General features: G+C 42.2%; 2 protein-coding genes across 3 annotated transcripts in view; both read right to left on the reverse strand.

Annotated features, from left to right (window-relative positions):
* Positions 1–3,373: 3,373 nt before the first annotated feature.
* bag2 (BCL2 associated athanogene 2) lies at positions 3,374–14,974 on the reverse strand. The gene is made up of 3 exons (XM_070884873.1): positions 14,745–14,974; positions 11,570–11,679; positions 3,374–6,357 (listed from the first exon to the last, which is right to left on the reverse strand). Exons 1-3 carry the CDS (start codon positions 14,864–14,866, stop codon positions 5,978–5,980), a joined length of 612 nt encoding a protein of 203 aa, XP_070740974.1. The 5' UTR covers positions 14,867–14,974; the 3' UTR covers positions 3,374–5,977.
* A 2,024-nt stretch (positions 14,975–16,998) lies between these two features.
* znf451 (zinc finger protein 451) overlaps positions 16,999–19,626 on the reverse strand; it is an 88,967-nt gene continuing 86,339 nt past the window's right edge. For both annotated transcript variants that reach the window (XM_070884875.1, XM_070884874.1), the window contains exon 16: positions 16,999–18,742. In XM_070884875.1, coding sequence (XP_070740976.1) covers positions 18,696–18,742 — 47 coding nt within the window. In that variant the 3' untranslated portion in view covers positions 16,999–18,695. The remainder of the gene's footprint in view (positions 18,743–19,626) is intronic.

Raw genomic sequence — 19,626 nt, forward strand, 5'->3', positions numbered from 1 at the left:
ATAAAAAATTCTGACGGGATTGGACAGGTTAGATGCAGGAAGAATGTTCTAGATGTTGGGGAAGTCCAGAACCAGAGGTCACAGTCTAAGGATAAGGGGTAAGCCATTTAGGACCGAGATGAGGAGAAACTTCTTCACTGAGTTGTGGGCATGTGGAATTCTCCACCACAGAAAGTTGTTGAGGTCAGTTAGTTAGATATATTTAAAAGGGAGTTAGATGTGGCCCTCACAGCTAAAGGGATCAAGGGGTATGGAGAGAAAGCAGGAATGGGGTACAGTGGTGCAGGCTCGAAGGGCCAAATGCCCTACTCCTGCACCAATTTTCTATGTTTCTCCAAGTCGCATCGACCTCACTCTATGGCACTAATGCGTCAGATCTCTAGTTATATAATGCCTGTAAGCCTCGTTGGTCCAAGACAGCTAAAAAGGCAGGTTCACCAATTATTGCTAGAAAGCATTTACATTTTTTGTCTGCTGAACCTTTTGCACAGTTTAAATGCTAACTGACATCACCAGGATAACTGGCAAGAAGCAGTTAGTCATTCCTGCAGTGGGAGGTGGGTGGGGTGGGAGAAGAGCTGAATAGATGCATTTGAATTAACAGCATTTGCTGCAGAGTCAGGCCAGTCCTTAACTCTACCTTGGCACGATACACGTTTAGCACAGAATCCGTGTCACCCACTGTTAAACTTATACTGTAAATGCACCCTAACAGGTTTTATAAACACCACATTTCTAAGCAATATATGGCAGTGTAGCACTTTCTTCCCTGGAGTCATACTGTGACCTGTACCTTTCCCTGAGAGTGATCCTGGATCAGTATAATTTAAAGTGTCGAGATCGAAATTCTCCGCTGTTACATTATAACTTTTAAGATATTAAGCGCATTAGCCTTGGCCCTTGAAACATGTTGAGTGGTTGCAAGTGCTTAGTGCTTCAGGAAGGAGCAGGAAACTTTCACAGCACAGAGATGAAAATAGCCAAGTGCAGTACCATCAAAACTAATTCCCAGCTAAACGGCTGCTCAGGAATCTCTCCAAAGCTGCTCCCGAGCTGGCTGCCGGAAGGCGGGTGAGTGGCCTAAGGTCACCAGTCCTCTGATTTGTTTTCTTTGCCCTGCGCTTGGCAGCTCGCCAGGGCAGAATGGTTTAGATCAGCAAGTCATCATGTGGGGGGGATCACTGACACGGAACACACTCCCGGTGGCAGCCACTTGCAATTTACTCTTTGTCAGCAAAGTATTAAATCGCAATTTTTTTTGTTCTGGATATTCTGAATGGAATGAAAGCTGTCAAGGGGATGCCAACCCTCCAGGATTGGTCTAGAGTCACCAGAGATTAAAACATAATCTCCAGGACACTGCTACGAGCAACAAACACCCAGGGAAAAAAATAGGAAGAATGTTTTTAAATGTTTTCTTTGAGCACTTTCATATTGCAAACATATTGGAGTTGGGGAAATTGGCTGTTTGACTGACAGTGAAGAATCATCCAATTGAGTAACAAAGAATCTTCACTTTACACATGTTGGAAGGCGGGGCTCTGTGGTAGTATGGGGGGTGGGAAGGTTAGAGGTGAGATGTGATGAAACCTCCAGGAATACATCAAACCAGAACTGGCAACACGAAAAGCTATCTCATCAGCTCGGTGTCATAGAATCATAGAATTACAGCACAACTTATCGAGCCCTGTCCCGGCAGAACTGGTAGTGACAAGATCTCAAAATAGAAAAGCAAAACCTGCGGATGCTGGAATCTGGAATAAAAACAGAAAATGCTGGAAATCTCAAGAGGGTAAGGCAGCATTTGTGGAGAGAAAGCAGAGTTAATGTTTTGGGTCGATGGCCCATTCGGAAAGAACATTCTTAAGCACTGAAAGGGGGAGGGGAAGAAAGAACAAAAGGGAAGGTCTGTGATAGGGTGGAAGGCAGGAGAGATTAGAGAGACAAAAGGGATGATGGGCGGAATTGAAATGGTAATACCAGGAGTTAGAAAAACATAGGGTGTGAATGGCAGAATAATGACCAGCTGCCATTAGAGACAAATTAGAGACAAGGAGAAAAAAAGAAACAGGCTCGGGGGGGGGGGGGGGGCGGTCAGGGAGGGAAAGCGAGCCAAAGATTGGCAGCGGTTACACTCTGAAATTGCTGAACTCGATGTTGAGTCCAGAAGGCTGTAAAGTGCCTCAATGAAAGATGAGGTGCTGTTCCTCGAGCTTGCGTTGAGCTTCATTGGAACCATGTAGGAGGCCGAGGACAGAGAGATCAGAGTGGGAGTGGAATGGAGAATTAAAGTGACAGGCGACCAGAAGCTCAGGATCACACTTACGGACTGAACGGAGGTGCTCCGCAAAGCGGTCACCCAATCTACGCTTGGTCTCCCCAATGTAGAGGAGACCACATCGTGAGCAGCGAATACAGTATACTAAATTGAAAGAAGTACAAGTAAATCGTTGTTTCACTTGGAAGGAGTATTTGGGCCCTGGATAGTGGGAACGGAGGTAAAAGGGCAGGTGTTGTATCTCCTGCGCTTGCACGGAAAGGTGCCGTGGGAAGCGGTGGGGCTGCTGGGGGTGACTGCAGAATGGACCAGGATGTCGCAGAGGGAGCAGTCCCTTCAGAATGCTGAGAGGGGAGGGGAAGATGTGATTGGTGGTGGGATCACGCTGGAGGTAGCGGAAATGGCGGAGGACGATTCGTTGAACGTGGAGGCTGGTGGGGTGAAAGGTGAGGACAAGGGGAGCCCTGTCATGGTTCTGAGAGGGAGGAGAAGGGATGAGCGCAGAGGTGCGGGAAATAGAATGGACACAGTCGAGGGCCATGTTAACAGTTTCTACCAGTCTACCTGGTAGCCTGTTCCATTTGTTTATTTCTCCCTCCGAAAATAAGTGCTTTCTTATAGCTGTCCTGAACTCGCCCCTCACAATCCCGATCCAGAGTATGGGAGGAGGTGTGGAGCATAAACACCAGCACAGACTTGTTGGGCTGAATGGCCTCTTTCTGTGCGATAGGCTCTATGTAATTCTATGCAATGATGCCAAATGAACTTGCCTATTTACTATTCTTGCCAACCAATTAATTTTTACTGGTAGGAAATCATATGAAGTTAGGTTGGGGTAAATTTTAACAAGAGTTAAAGTTAGAATTAATAACGTAGGGAAAATGATATAATGTGACATGAACTGGGTAAGGTGTACTACTTTAAAAATTGGCTGGACCCTTATCAAGATGCCAAACTCTGCTTTGTGTTGCTATTATATTAGCAACAAAGTTGTGACGTGTTTAGATAAATAGCAAGCAAACTTATAATGCAAGCTATTCATAGAAGGATCTTTTATTTCCGACAAGCTCCTTTTTAATTTATTTTATTTGAGGAAGAACAACTGGGTATCACAACATCGCCATTAGTTTGTCTTATCTGCAAAATAATAAATGCAGATTGCATTTCATTTTGTATCTGCAGATTTCTAAAGATGAATATAAACAGAAATAAAGAACAGTATTTTACAGCATTTTAGCTAATCCCAAATCGAAGACTTTTTCTGCACACAAGTGAACTTAAACTTAGAGCACTTCTATAGAAAGGCCCTCTCCTGTCTATTGTGACTAACTCAAGTGTACGGTAATAATTCAGGGTTGCACCTCTAGGAAGAAACCAACTATATTAAAGACAATTTTCACTTGTGCAGAAACGCTCGTGCAACATTCACTGCCCGTTTCTGTCAGAATATTTAAATAACTCCTGTGCTTTTAAGACCTGAAGCTAAACATGATGGGGTAGGAGTTTCTGCTCGGTTGTACTGTCTTTTTCAGTGCAGTTTGCTAAAATCAACCAAAGTAGCGCAAATGATCAAGGAATTTCAATCACAAATTACGTTCAGATCGAGTTTCTGCAACTTTTGCGCTGGTTTAACAAAAACTTTGGACGAGAAGTCGGCCCCGCCCACAAATCAGGCCACACCCCCAGGATCAATTAATCACCATGGTGAGTTTCAGCTAATTGTGTCCATTGCGGCTCTTTGAGAAGGCTCTGAAAATTAAGCTTTTAAGGCGCAAGGACACTAATGGGCACTTTTTAAAAAGCTTTTAAATATTTAAAAAATTTAATTTACTAAGAAAATGACTAGTGTGTACCAATATAATTAGTAAATGGTTTTTAAAGTCATTTTCAGTTATTTAAAATCGGGTTACTCACAGGGTGGACTAGACACTGAGTAAAAATGATTTTTTTTTGTGATGAACCCACTTTCAGCTGAATTAATCAAACTGTACCAGGTTACCGTTCTTAAATATATCAAGGAATAATTTTTAATGCAATGGAAAAAAACAATTACGTACTAAAACACTGTTCAATTGTGCTGGTTCATGGAAGATTTTACATGTATGATTATGCAAATGAATTTGAATGGAAACTTGAACCATAACTTCACTTCGGAAAACTAGCGCAATTTGTGCCCAGATTTCCAATTGTACCCGAAGCGGAAATTCTACTCCAATGTGTCAAATGTAATTCCATTAGACTACTGTTGCATCGTGTGAGTATCCCAACTACAGCATTAACAATAACGACATTCTGGATAGAGTCATTATTGACGGTATTATAAGTAACGTATGTTCAGCGGTGAAACAATCCTGATCAAGAATCTCTAAACACGAAGACAAAGTTCACACACCCACTCGATGACCAATCTTCCTGGGAAAACACCTCAGTGGTGAAGAATTAGTAAATCTGCCAAGACATCTTTCATGAATCTTTTTGAACATCTTTCTCCCCTGTTGGTGTTGACTCCTGCTGAGGGGACAGACAGTTCTACGGGTACTGGTGGTCCTCCAAACTTTTGCTTGAAAATAGTTAATTGCGTTCCATTATGGACTGGGAAACACAGAGGGTGGTGGAGGCAGACTAATGTTGCATAAACCCTCCCCTCTCCGAAGATACTGCATTGGGTAATGTGCTTGCTGTGGTGGGGTGGGGAAGAAATCAATCAATGACTTCAGTTTGACGTATCTTTCTTTCTGCAGTACATCAGGTGGCCTGTCTTCACGAGAGCAAAAGCACATTTTTCAACCATGGACAGTATTGCAGTCTAAGCCCAATCCCCTCATCACTATAAACCATCTTTTCCATAGGGGTTACTGGGTAGTGATCAGGAAAGAGAAGCCAAGAGGACTTGTGCCCTTTCGAGCCTCTCAGCAATGAGGTCGGCTGCAGTGCCTTGCTCGAAATTAGTTAACTCAACCAGACTGCAGAAATCACAGCTACGGCATTCTGATCCATGTGGTTTACTGCTGCACCTGGCAGTGTATCTAATTACTAATCCACCAGGGGAGCTTCTTTCATTAATGGTTGGGAAATATTTACCAGTTAAGATTCATTTTATCTCAAGGGGGTTTTCTCCGGCAGCAGCTATGGGCTCTGTAGTCATGTGACATTATTTTCTAAGGGTTTCAGTATCGGGCATGCCTGTTTTATTATATTAGACATGTCTTGTCAGCAAACCTTAAAAGATTAGACTGTGTATGCATCCTAATAGCCTCATGTCTACATATCGGCTGCATATAGTGACACCATAAATCCTGGCCAGATAATTGGGCAATTCCCCCATCAACCACGCCTGGAGACCACTCTATTGTAAGTGACTGGGATTGATTTTACGCTCATAATTTGTACTATGTAATTATCCTCCACTGACTGCATTTTGCTGGAGAAATAATCCTGCTTTTGTCAGAAGACTTTGCTATAGTTTTGGTCACGAGTTCGGTTTGCTTTAGTTCGTAGAGACTTTTTAAATAGACTCTGTAGACTGTTTGCTGTAGTGAGCTATTTAAATAGACTGATGGTTGCTGAGTAAGTAGACGGTTTGCTGAGAGTCCTGCCGTAAGTCCCATCCCACCTCATTGGCTGACACAGGGCTGTTCATACTCACTTTGTGCCTGTGCTATATACAAAATATTTAACAGAGTGTTTCATTTGACATGACTAGTTGCTCGGCTTTGTTTTCTGCTGATCCAAGAGAGTGATTGATCTGTCAGCATTGGACACGTTTCTAATCAGTCTTTCCAGTCTGCTTTTGATTTTCTTCTGATCTTCCAAAGCGCAGCCTATGATTATGGATTGAAATTTCTGGTCGACTGGGCCCTGTGGTGCTTCGGAGGAGCAGGCATTGTAGAGAGCCATCAAGCGGTTCTTGACGCTTCCCAAATCCTCCAGGACCTTGTTGACCACCTCATCAATCAACGCTGTGGCTTTGCTGAGGAAATCCTCCTGCTGAAGGTTCCGTATAGTCTCCACGGAAACTGCCACAGTCAGGGTTCGGCCTATGAGGCGGTTGGCTGTCAAATTGAGTTCTTCCCTCTCCCCTGTGTAAAAATTGCATAGACCGATTATTGGTACGAACAAAAATGCTCTCAAATTATAACTCATGTACCACCATCTATGTTCATATCTACATATATGAAATAAAAATTATGATTAATTTCACAGTCAAAAAATTAGAGGGAGAAAGAAGATCTACAAATTAAACTGTGATTAAACATAATTCATTCAATTATCATTCTAGTCTCCCCATTACATGGAGAGAAGCAGGTAATAAGTAAAATATAGAACTGAGTCAGATGAGTCATTCAGACCCAATATATCCACTGCAGCATGTACATAATGGGAAAATATAACACACTGGGTAAATTGTAAGTATCCTCCATCTACCTTTTTACATTTAAAACATTTAAATTTACAGAAACATCCCTGATAGTTTAGTTGATATAAAGCACCATTAACACAGCAAAACGTCTTGTGGCGTTTCACAGGAGCGTAATCAGACACCGAGCCAAAGAAGGAGATATTAGAACAGGTGACCAAACGCTTGGTCAAAGAGTTCGGTTTTATGAAGCATATTAAAAGGAGGAGAGAGAGGTAGGAATTCTGGAGAGGTTTAGGGAGGGAATTCCAGATATAGGGCCTAACCGACTTAAGACATCTGAAGGATGTTAATGCTAATTAAAGCTGCGATTTATGAATGTGGGTATTTTGTAAACTCTGGAGTTCCCTCCCTAAACCTCTCTGCCTTTCTACCTCTTAGCTAAACCATCAGGGATATTTCTGTAAATATATGATGTGTTGTATCTCCTTTGCCCGAGTCCCCACTGATTTGTTATCTCTCTCCCATGCTGAGTCCCAATATTAATATAGAGGAACAGAGTTTGAGGCCACAATACTGCTGAAATAGTCAGTCAGAACATAATAATTGCTAGATGACAAAAGACCAAGGTCCATCTCGTTCATCTTCTACTGTGCTGGCAGTCCCATGATATAACGATAATGGAGTTGTTGACTAATCATAGCAATCAATCTCTATCAACAGACCCAGACTTGAGGCGAGGAAAACCCCCAGTGATGGGGAGCTTTGGGAACCATAGGTCCAAAGTCAAACCAAATTCTAAATCTGAAAATGTTACTCAAGCAGCTTAATTAATGTTCAACATCGTTAAATACTTCATCTGACTGAGTTCCACTTTTCACTTCTTACCTGTTTCTCTCCCCATGTTGTGTTGGATCTCCTTATCTGAGTCCCCACTGTTTAATTACCTCTCTCCCTTCCTAAGTCTCAGAATCAGAAAGATACCGGGCCTAAAAGGGTTAAATTATGAGGCCAGGATGCAGACACTCGGCTTGTATTCCCTTGAGTATAGAAGATTAAGGGATAATCTAATTCAGGTGTGTAAGATGATTAAAAGAGTTGATGAAATAAATAAAGAGAAACTATTTTCTCTGGTGGGGGAGTCCAGACAAGGGGACATAACCTTAGAATTAGAGCCAGGCCGTTCAGGGGTGATGTCAGGAAGCACTTCTTCACACCAAGGGCAGTGGAAATCTGGAACTCTCTCCCCCAAAAAGCTGCTGAGGCTGGGGGGTCAATTGAAAATTTTAAAATGGAGATCGAGGCAAGGATATTAGGGTTATGGAATCAAGGCGGGTAGATGGAGTTAAGATACAGATCAGCCATGATCTAATTTAGCAGATGCGAGAAGTTGAATGACTTACTCTTGTTCCTAAATAACTCCCTAATAAGCAATGATTTGGTTAAAAACAAACAAAATACAAAGGAAGCACATGACATATTGGAAGCCTCCAGGTATAGTATTTACTGCACAGAAATAGGCCATTCAGCATCACAAGTCTGTGCCAGTGTTTATGCTCCACACAAGCTTCCTCCCACCTTACTTCATCTCATCTAACCCTATCAGCATATCCTTCTATTTCTTTCTCCCTCATGTACATAACCAGCTTCCCCTTTGTTGTGTATGTATAATATATGTATATACCCTGTAAACTCAAAGTACAGTTATACATAAGACCACAATGTATCTTCACACTGTATACACTATGCCTGTACCACCAGAGGGTGCAACTGGTGGAGACCTAGGGGGTCACCTGCACACTGCAGGTAACCAAGTATAAAAGGGAGCTCACCTTAATGTACCCTCATTCAGGAGCTGCAATAAATGGACTAAGATCACAACAGTTCAAGTACAATATCTTAGCTTGTGGAGTCATTACAAGAGTGCTTACAAACACAATACCCTTAAATGCATCTATGGTATTCATCTCAACTACTCCCTGTGGTAGCATGTTGCACGTGCTCTCCCCACTCTTTTGTGCCTATCACTGAAATGGTATCCTTTAAATGCAATGGGTTCGAGACAAGTAATTATCTGCAGGATGTGGTTTGAAACATTTGTACTTTAAACTTGTGGAGGGCAAGGTTTCCTGTGAAATGGTTTAAAAATCATAAACCGGCTCTTCATTCAATTTTGGTACACAATCATTCACAGGAAATCTCTCCCCCTGGTGTCCAACTTTATATTGAATTGTCAGCTTTTATCTTGTGTATTTATTTGATAAACATTAACAAAAATACGAGACAACTGAATTTTAATTACAATGGCCGAGCTTTAATATACATGGCAAGGTTTTGAGAAAAATTATATTTCAAAAATATTAAGTTGCACAAAAATTTTTGAATTTAATCTCTGGGAATAGGTGGTTTCATAGACTGGTAATTGTATCTGATGCACCATTAGAAAATAGTGCAGGAGAATGGAACCAGTAAAGAATGGAGTCAAAACTTTCATAATGTTAAATCTTAAACTTTTTTTTTATTGCCAGCAATTACCGTTGGGAATAAAGTACAATTTTAAAGGGTGTGCAGGAACAGAGAAACCTGGGGGTTCGCATATACAAGTCTTTGAAGGTGGCAGGACACGTTGATAAAGCTGTTAAAAACAAAATATACGGGATCCTTGGTTTTGTAAACAGAGGCATAGAGTACAAAAGGAAGTTTATAAATCACTGGTTAGCCCTCAGCTGGAGCATTGTGTTCAATTCTGGGCATCACACTTAGAAAGAATTTCAAGGCCTTCGAGAGGGTGCAAAATAAATTTACCGGAATGGTGCCAGGGATGAGGGACATCAGTTCTGTCAAGTGACTAGAGAAGCTGAGATTGTTCTCCTTAGAGCAGAGAAGGTGAAGGGTAGATTTAATAAAGCAGTTCAAAATGATGATGGGTTTAGATAGAGTAGATAGGGAGAAACTGGCAGGAGGGTCGGTAACCAGAGGACACAGATTTAAGGTAACTGGCAAAATATCCAGAGGGAAGGTGAGAATTTTTTTTTTTACACAGCGAGTTGTTATGATCTGGAATGCATTGCCTGAAAGGGTGGTGGAAGCAGATTCAATAATAACTTTCAAAAGGAACTGGATAATACTTGAAGGGGAAGAATTTGCAAGGCTACGGGGAAAGGTCAGGGGAGTGGGATTAATTGGATAGCTGGCACAGGCATGATGGGACGAATGGCCTCCTTCTGTGCTGTAAGATTCTACGGGCCGGAATTTCCTTTCAGCCCGCCAGCGCCCGATTGCCGCTAAGACTGCGAAGATTATCGCCAGCGAAAAAACTTCCCCCCCAAAAAATTAAAAAAATCCGCCGAGCAAAAAACACGGGCCTTGCACCCCCATTCTGGGCGAAAAAGTGCAATTTAGGGTCCATTGGGTGGTTCCTAAACAAAATGAGCGATAAAAAAAAAAAAATCAATAAAAATTTACCCCGAGGCTGCGGGTTGGGCCTAACACCAGAAAAACAATAAAAATAATTTTTCTAAAAACATCACCTAAAAAATATTCCCAAGACACTTTTAAACTACAGATTTAAGATAACTGGCAAAATATCCAGAGGGAAGGTGAGAATTTTTAAAATAATTCGTAAAAAAACCAATCACGAAATTTTTTCTTGCAGAGGTACTCAGCTACTGCACAGCTCTGCTGATCCTCGTGGGCGTTGTTTAAAAAACTCAGCTGCAGGTCACCGCTGACCCAAATATCGTGCCAGGGCGATCCGAGGACGCTGCCTGCCGGCGTTCCGCTCCCCAGCGGTACCTCGAAACTGCCGGCGTAACTCAGGTAAGGAATTTCTCGCTTACCTGATTACTGCCCACAATGGCCAAAACCGCCCAGAAACCAGGCGGTAAGCCACAGGAAATTCCAGCCCAATGAATTATTCTCACATTTTAATCATAAATTTGGGGGGGATCAAAACCATTAATGCCAAATAGGGATTGGAACAATAGGGCTATCAAAGGCCAGAGACTGAATACACTTGTTAAGGGATTTTGTTTTTAAAGTATGATGTAAAATCTTCTAAAATTTATTTTACCCTGGTTACAAAATACCAGCTGCTACTGAGGAAAAGTAAATGTTAACTTGTGCGGGGAAAAAGTAGAAAATAAGACCACGGAAAGGGGATCCCGAAGACCTTTGCTCCCTCTCAAATGTCAGCTTGGCTCAGTGGGCAGCTCTCTCACCTCTGAGTCAGGAGGTTATGAAGTGTTCAAGCCTCACTCCAGGACTTGAGCACATCATCTAGGCTGACACTCCAGTCCAGTACTGAGGGAGTGCTGTGTTACTGGATGTGATGAGATGTTAAACTGAGGTGCTGTGTGCTTGCTCAGGTGGATGTGAAAGATTCTCATTCACACTATTTGAAGAAGAGCAGAAGATTCTGGCTGTCATTTGTCCCACAACCAATGCTGTTAAACTACTTTAACCAACAGTAGACTGAGTCACTGAAGCCAGTAAAACAAGCTTCTATTTGCCAAAAGGAATATTGCATTAAAATTATAATTCTTTTGTTTTATCTTCAATTTCTTCGTAACCATCCAATAGCACCCTGTTTACATTATAGTTACAATGAGCCCCATTGACTGGCAATCCCTCCGGTCTCTCTCCCTCTGTTCGCCATTTTATGGATACTACATTGCTCTGCTGAAATGTCTTGCTCTGTTCCTCCCTAGTTGCAAATACTCCATTGTACTAGTACTTCCACATTGAGGTTTCACTGCATAGGAACAGGAGTCAGCCATTCAGCCCCTCGAGCCTGTTCCACCATTCAATGATACCTTGGCTGCACTGTCTCCTACTCCAACTCATTCTTTCCCAGAACCCCCTCAAAACTTCGTAATTCCATACAACCTTTTCATTTAGGATTCCCAATCACAAAAAAAAGGACAAGGACTCACCGTCGCTGATATGCTTCATGTTCAGGCTGTTTTGCACACTCTGGATCAGTTCCAGTAGGGTCTCTTTCTCTTGCTCGATCGAAACTGCCGCTTCTCGCAAAGCCTCCACCCTAAAATTAAAATGTTAACATTGTGCAGCGGTGCGGGTTTGTGCGGTGGATGGAAAAGAGAAAAATCAATAATTCCAGTAATGTGTTGTAGGTACCTCATTTTCCTGAATAATCACCTCATAGAGCACAGGAGGAGGCCATTCAGCCCATCGTGCCTGTGCTGGCTCTTTGAAAGAGCAATCCAATTAGTCCCACTCCCCTGCTCTTTTTCCATAGCCTTGAAATATTTTTTCCTTTTCAAATATATATCTAATTCCCCTTTGAAAGTTACTATTGAATCTGCTTCCATCGCCCTTTCAGGCAGTACGTTCCAAATCACAACAACTCACCGTGTAAAAAAGAATTCTCCTCATGTCTTCCCTGGTTCTTGTGCCAATTAATTTAAATCTGTGTCCTCTGATTACTGACCCTCCTACTAGTGGATACTGATCTCCTTACTTACTCTATCAAAACTCTTCATGATTTTGAACACCTCTATTAAATATCCCCTTAACCTCCACTGCTCTGAGGAAAACAAACCCAGCTTCTCCACCTTACATCATATATATTTTTTAAATTTTAAAGACAAAACCATAGATTGAAATAAATACCAAAGAAAAGTAATAAAAAATCAATTTATTTGACTAATTTGTTCTGCTGATTTATGCGGGAGACATTACAGGCAGTGCTCCATTCTACATTATAATATGAAATATGTCTATGTTGTATCTTTTCACATGGATCTGATCTGAAGTGACAGTTGTGGCTCAGTGGGTAGCACACTCGCCTCTGAGTCAGAAGGTTGGGGGTTCAAGTCCCACTCCAGAGACTTTAGCACAAAAATCAGGCTGATACTCCAGTGCAGTGCTGAGGAAATGCTACTGTTGGAGGTGCCGTCTTTTGGATGAGATGTTAAACCGAGGCCCTGTCTGCTCTCTCAGGTGGATGCAAAAGATCCCATAGCACTATTTAGGAGAAGAGCAGGGGAGTTATTTGTGGTTACTGGACCAATATTTATCCCTCAATCAACATAACAAAACAGCTTATCTGGATATTATCACATTGCTGTTTGTGGGAGCTTGCTGTGTGCAAATTGGCTGCCACATTACAAGTGACAAAACTACACTTCAAATGTACTTCATTGGCTGTAAAGTGCTTTGAAACATCCAGTGGTCTTCTTGCTTTCTAGGCCAGGACAGCAAGACTTTGAAAATGAAAGCTGTGTCTGATCAGATTGCCCTTTCCTTTTGTCTGGACAGCCTCTGGTAGAGACAGTAGTAGCGAAAAGAATCAGGGGAAAAGTAATGTGGAAAAGTTAAAATCTTAAGCAAGAAGGCTGAGAGAAAGGCTTAATGTGTTCATGGAGGAATAACTGAGTCTCACATTCCAGCAATTAGGCTGAAACAAAGAACAACGGTTCTCACAAGGGGCTAGGACTAAGGTCAGAGAATTCTCTGAGGAGATAACACTCCAGAGAGCACAGACAAGACAAATGTAGACAGCTCACAGAAATAATAAGCTGAGGCAGCCATTTTCAAGTCAGGCGAGATAGCTGAAAACAAAGCCTCTTTGAAATGAGAATAGCCAGATGCACATGTCAAGGACACCTGTCTAAGCATCCAAATCTGGGAACGAAGATCACAGAAATGTAACACTTAACCTGTAGGGGCCGCACAGCCAAAGTGGTCGTAACTGAATGTACCAATGAAATCATTAGAGATTGATTGTACCAATGAAATTACTGTAACTGTATTAACCAATGTATACGTAGCAGGTGGGCGGGAACTGGTGGCAAATAACCAGTGGAACACTTCCCCGCGTAGTTTCATTATTTTGACTGTATTTTGAATGTATAAAATGTAACAGCACAGGCTGTTCCACGAGACCGGTAAGGATAGCATCCAGTATCGGTACTGATGCAACCGGATCTCCCTTAATTAATCAGGTTTTAATAAACAATTCTTTTCTCTTGTGTTGAGTGTTATATTTTTAATACTCCACAACAGAGCAATTTTGTCTGGAGGCATTAAATGGTAATGATACAGAAATTCTCTCTGTTGTGTGTGTGACATCTGATTGCATGTGGTGGTTTGCGAACAACAAGTGGGGTCATTTTAAGTTTTGGTGATAGTGTAAACAACAAGAACTTGTATCAGTTATTTTAGAGCTTTATACAGGCAAATTTAAACTGTATTTATTGTATCGTGCACTGACATCAATGTAAAGTTAGAAAGAAGAACGTGCATTTATATAGCAACCTTAAGACTTCCCAAAGCTACCATATGGTCAGTGAAGTACTTTTTGGAATACTCTGACTGTTGTAGGGAATGTAATTTTCAGCAGGGTGTGTGGTGAGTAAATCAGGAAATCACTCTGGATGAGCGGGAATTGGTATATATTAATAAATAGTATTTTGCATCCATATTATAAACAGGGTTTTCAAGTCTGAACAGTTAAGAACTCTCAATATACACAGTAGTTCACATCTAGTCTCAATATATTTCTGTGCATGCCCTGTAGCAGTTTCTTTTGCCAATTATCTTAAATCTGTGTCCTCTGATTACTGATCCTCCCTGCCAATGGGAACAGTTGCTCCCAATCTACTCTCTCAAAGCCCGCCAAGGGTTTGAACACCTCAACGAAATCTTCCCTTGATCCCCTCTGCTCGGAGGAGAACGATCCCAGCTGTTTAGATTTGAGACTGAAAATTGCTGAATGGCAAATACCATTTGCTGCTAGTTCTAAGGTGCAGAACAGCCACTAAAAGTTAAAAGGTGAGAATAGGGCTCTGGGTCTTTGAGATTTGACAGCAACTCAATGGACACAACAGAGGGTCAAAGGGGAAATAAAGTCTTTACTAAAAATAGAGACAGGTTTCTCTTTCCTGCTCGTGAAAGGCCTATACTGGCCTGCAAGGCTATTTTTAGGATGCCTGATAGTTGTGCAACGGACAGTTTTAGAATATTAAAAACACATGATAATTTTAATTTTAAAAACCCGACAAGGCAAGCACTTTTTTTTAAATAAACTTGGCTGTGTTCTGTTTCTACATGGGCCGGTTTAAAGGTGACTGGAGTGGTCCTTACCTCAGCTCCAAATCATCGAGAGTCTCCAGTAAGCGGCCCGACCGGTCTGCCATGGACATGGAGCGACAGAACTTGTTCTCTGCATCGCTGCCCTTGGCGTGGTTGGCCTTCACTTGGGCCATGGTGGGGGTGATCCAGGCTGTTGACTTGTCTCTCTCGCTCCCTCCGTGCTCTGTTGGCGGACGGCTCCACTTGCCGCAGGATCTGCTCGTCACCCTGCAGGGAGATGGGAATGTCCAAACATGGTGAGGAAAACCCCCCAAGGGCCAACCCTTCTGCTCAGGGGGAAATGAAAATGCAGAGCAGAGCCAAGCAAGACTGAAACACGGCCGTTCGCTCGCATTTGTCCCTATCCGGTGGTATTTCTTTTTACTAGCTTCTGAAAGAGGAGGCTAGCAAGACTTTAGCCATGTGCAATCTGTATTTTCTCGTGTGAATTTTTGAAAACTTTCTTACTTTTCCCCTAATTTTTCTCTTAATCCAATCTTTCCCTCACTTTCTTTCTTTCTGTACTCGGCTTGACTCTTAATTCACACTATTTCCTTCTTCGTCATCCCTGTTTCTTTCTTAATCGTTACATCTCATTGTTTGAGGAGACAGACTGTTGTCCCGTTGTTCACCAAGGTCCCAAATGCCCCGCTGCCCTCGCCGCACCAGTATCAGCCTGCACCTCCAGCAAGTTGTGGCACAAATACATTTCTACATGTTTCAGCTTTGGCTCAGTTGGAGAGCACCTCTCGCCTGAGTCACAGGGTTGTGGGTTCAAGTCACACTCCTGAGCACATAATCTAAGCTGACATACCCAGTGCGGTGCTCAAGGAACGCTAGTGTCGGATAATGTTGTCTTCCAGATGAGATGTTAAACCGAGGCCCCATCTACTCTCCGGTGGACTCAGAAGATCCCATGTAACTATTTCGAAGTAGAGCAGGATAGTTCTCCCAGGGCTCTTGGCCAATATTTATCCCTCAAACAACACCTAAAACAGATGATCTGGTCATTAGCTTATTGTTGTGTGCAAATTGATTGCCATGTTTCCTACATTCCTACACTTCAAAAGTATTCCATTGGCTGTAAAGTGCTTTGAGACGTACTGAGATTATGAAAGGCGCTCTATAAATGCAAGTTCTTTCTAACTTCCTATGGTCATCAATGTACAATATAAAAAGTAGCTTAAATGTGCATGTGTAAAGCACCTACTGTAAAAACTGATGCATGAACCTACCCTTAAGATTTGGGTCAGAAATGGTTTCGTACCAGTATTTCTTAACCAGGCCATTCATCTCATTGCTATTAGTAGGGTGTTGTTGACAGTGATTTATTCTGCGACTCACTAAGATGTTTAAATAATTTCCATTTATATAGCACCCATCAAATCAACAGACCATCCGCCACCGTCCCCAAAAGCACTTCTCAACACTTTGAAAGTGCAGTGACTCCTATATAGGCAAACACAGAAGCCACTGTGCAGAGAGCAAGATACCATTAAAGGCAAATGAACGACCAGATTAAATTGTTTTTACTATCACATTTGGCTGAGCTTCCGCCCCCATGTCCTCTCCATCAGCAAGATCAACTACTTCCATCTCCATTATATCGGCCCGTCTCTGCCCTGCCTCAGCTCGTCTATGCCTTTATTATTTCCAGGCTTGACTATTCCAATGCTCTCCTGGCAGGATTCCCATCTTCCATTAACTTCAGCTCATTTAAAACTCTGCTTCCTGTATGGTAACTCACACCAAGTCCCATTCATTTATCACCCCCTATACTCGCTGCCATAGATTGGCTTCCGGTGCCCAAATGCCAGGATTTTAAAATTCTCATCCTAGTGTTAAAATCCCTTATGGTCTCACCCCTCCCCATCTCTGTAACCTCCTCCAGCCTGAAAAATCTGCAGTCCTCGAACTCTGGCCTCTGATGCATCACCCACTTCCTTCACTCTGCCATTGGCAACTATGCCTTCAACTGCCTAGGCCCCAAGCTCTGGAATTCCCTCCTTAAACCTCAATGGTTCCCTTAAAGTGGTGGGGGAAGTATGCACTTTGAATTTAGGTCTGCCGTATATACCTTCGAGTTCAGTTGGCAAGTCTTCCAGTTATGGGCGTTGACTCATCCTATATCTTGACATTCGATAGCAGGACCTAGAGGACCAACAATAATACCCCTGGTGACAAGAACCAGATGTGTGTGTTTTACACATGTATTTCTTTAATCGCTCCCAATAAAGATCAAGTGGGCACTAAATGAGAGGCGTGATTCAAATTGTTACGCGCTTTATTCCATGGTACAGTGTACGTACAGATCAATAGTTACAGAGTCACATTGTTCAATCAATACATCTCATCTCTGTGCAAAGGCACGTAATAAGCAGAGAGAACTAGTTTCAGCTCCTGTACCATCGGTGAGTCATAGACATTCTGGAGAGTTAATGTGCTCGCTGACCTACATCAGCTTTCGGTTAAGCAATGCCTCAATTTCAAAAAGCTTATCCTTATTTTAAAATCTCTCCATGGTCGCGCCCCTTCCTATCTCTGTAATCTCTTTCTGCCCCAAAGATGTCTGTGCTCCTCCAATTCTGCCCTCAAGCATCCCTGCTTATAATCTTTCATCCAGTAGTGGTCTTACCTTCTGTTGCTCTGGAACTCCTTGCCTAAAACTCTCCACCTTTCTGTCCTCCGTCAATACTCTCCTTAAAACATACCTCTTTGATCACCTGTGCTAATTTCTACTGACTTTTTTTTCTTTCAATACTCGTGGGAAGCACCTTGGGACGTTTCATTAATACTTGTCTTTTGGAGAACCAAACTTTCCAATGTTAACAGGATGGTTTTGAAATGGAAATAAGTGACAGTAATGACATCAGCCATGAGTGATTAAAGTGCAACTTTAGTGGCTTAGGTAACAAACATAGGGAGATTAGTTTTCTACAGTTCTTGAGAATGCTTGAAAGGTAGAACCAGAAGCCAAAAACCACTCTTTGATCCGGGCCGAGTTGATCCCTCACCCTAAGCTCTCAATCAGTCTGTTCTGTATACCACCCTAAAGTGTCTGGTGCTTAGTTGAAGCATGTCGTCATGAACAACAGAAGGAAGGCGGTTGAATGCTAACACTAGCAAGACAAAAATGAGTAAGATGTAATTTTTAGGAGCTCAGATACATGCAGATATTCTGCAGACGAACAGACTGTCTCAAACAAAATGGAGTACAACACAAACAAAAAATCCTTTTATTTTCCAGTCAACGCAACAAATAAAATCTCAACTAATTGATGTACATGTACAACACATGAAAAAATATATTTATATTTAAAAAAAAGGCTAGTCTTTATACTCCTGCAAAGTGACAAGTTAGGAAACCAAACAGGGCAAGCGGAGGGGAAAAGTTCCCACTGAATCAACCACACATTTTAACATCTTAAAAGTTTCGATAAAGGAAACAAAATGGAAAAAAAAAGTTAATTGTGGAATCTGTAATCTGTGCAAGAAGCCAGAAAACCCTGCAGTGATGAAGACAACTTGCTCCAAACACAAGAACTGAACAGCAAGGGGACCAATCCCACACGAACATACCAGTAACAGCTCCAACGCAAACAGCTTTTCGGGTTCCACCGTCATGGGAACCATAACCAAGCACATTAACCTTCCGTATGTTTAAGCGCACTCATTCAGTCTCCTCTGCAGTTCTGTACATTTCTATTCTCTCACTGCGCAAAAGTTTTTTAAAAATTCCTTTTTTCCTTGCAGGGACTGTGAAAAGCTCCGCTTGACAACAAGCTAAGAGGAACATTTCTTCCTAGCATTGGTGATCTGGAAAAGAAAGCCAGCTCTCCAGCTTGGAAGGAACACTTGTGCACTTTCCCTTCCATCGGCAGCAGTTTGCTTTCCTCTTCTGCAATTTTGACGATTTGATCCAGTGGGGGGCTTTCCCCATCCATCACCTTCCCCGTATCACAATCATTTTTCCTCCAGGCTGCGCAAAATGGCTTCTTCAATTTTGGCATCTGAAACAAATAATGCAGACATCAAGATACTTTACACCTTTGGTAAGATAGCATCATATAATCTGTGCCGGCTCTTCGAGACAGCTATCCAATTATTCCCACTGCCCGTGCTCTTTTGAAAGAAATCGTGAATTGAAAGAAATAACGAGACCAAAAGGACTCTTCGGACTGGTGTTATAATTGAATGATTCATTCCATGGTATAATAGCTAAAACTCCTTGAACAGCGTGAACATAAATAACTGATAACAGGCAGCTCCAAACATCTGAAGGCCAAGAATGGCCTGTCTGACTCCAACCTTGGGAGGATGTGCAGGAGAGGGTTTCATCCAAGAGTTGAGACAAAGAACTCGACATAGCAGGTTAAACAGTCCTGACCATATACTACACCAGGTCCACCCCCCCAAAAAAAAAGACCGAGAAGGCATTTCAGGGCAGACGGTGAAGATAAGAACTGTTCATGCCACCAGCCGTCTATTCGATCAGGACCAGTAACAGCTACTTGTCACAGTCGTATGTCTACTAAGTCTATCCTGATTGTGTTTGACTATATTTGAACTATCGCTCCTTAATAAAATGCCGTATAACTCCCAGGACCCTTTGGGTATCTGTGTGGGACCTGTGATTCAAATCTTACACTTTCTCTATAGCCCTGCAATTATTTTATCCTTCAAGTCCCTACAATTCCCTTTAGAAGACTACTGTTGACTCTAGCCACCACCCCATCAGGCAGTGCATCTTAAATCTTAACCACTCTGCATAAATAAGTTTTTCCTTGTGTAAGACTAAGAGAAGGGATAACCATCGTGGCTAACTAAGGAAATAAGGGAGGGTATCAAATTGAAAACAAAGGCATACAATATAGCCAAGACTAGTGGGAGGTCA

This window comes from Pristiophorus japonicus, chromosome 7, assembly GCF_044704955.1.
Source record: "Pristiophorus japonicus isolate sPriJap1 chromosome 7, sPriJap1.hap1, whole genome shotgun sequence".
NCBI lineage: Eukaryota > Metazoa > Chordata > Chondrichthyes > Pristiophoridae > Pristiophorus > Pristiophorus japonicus.

Coding starts and splice junctions, on each gene's coding strand:
- bag2 (XM_070884873.1), bottom strand. CDS start 14,866: ATGGCCCAAGTGAAGGCCAACCACGCCAAGGGCAGCGATGCAGAGAAC. Junction 11,680..14,744: donor CTCGATGATTTGGAGCTGAG/GTAAGGACCACT, acceptor TTTTAATTTTAG/GGTGGAGGCTTTGCGAGAAG. Junction 6,358..11,569: donor CATGAAGCATATCAGCGACG/GTGAGTCCTTGT, acceptor ATTTTTACACAG/GGGAGAGGGAAGAACTCAAT.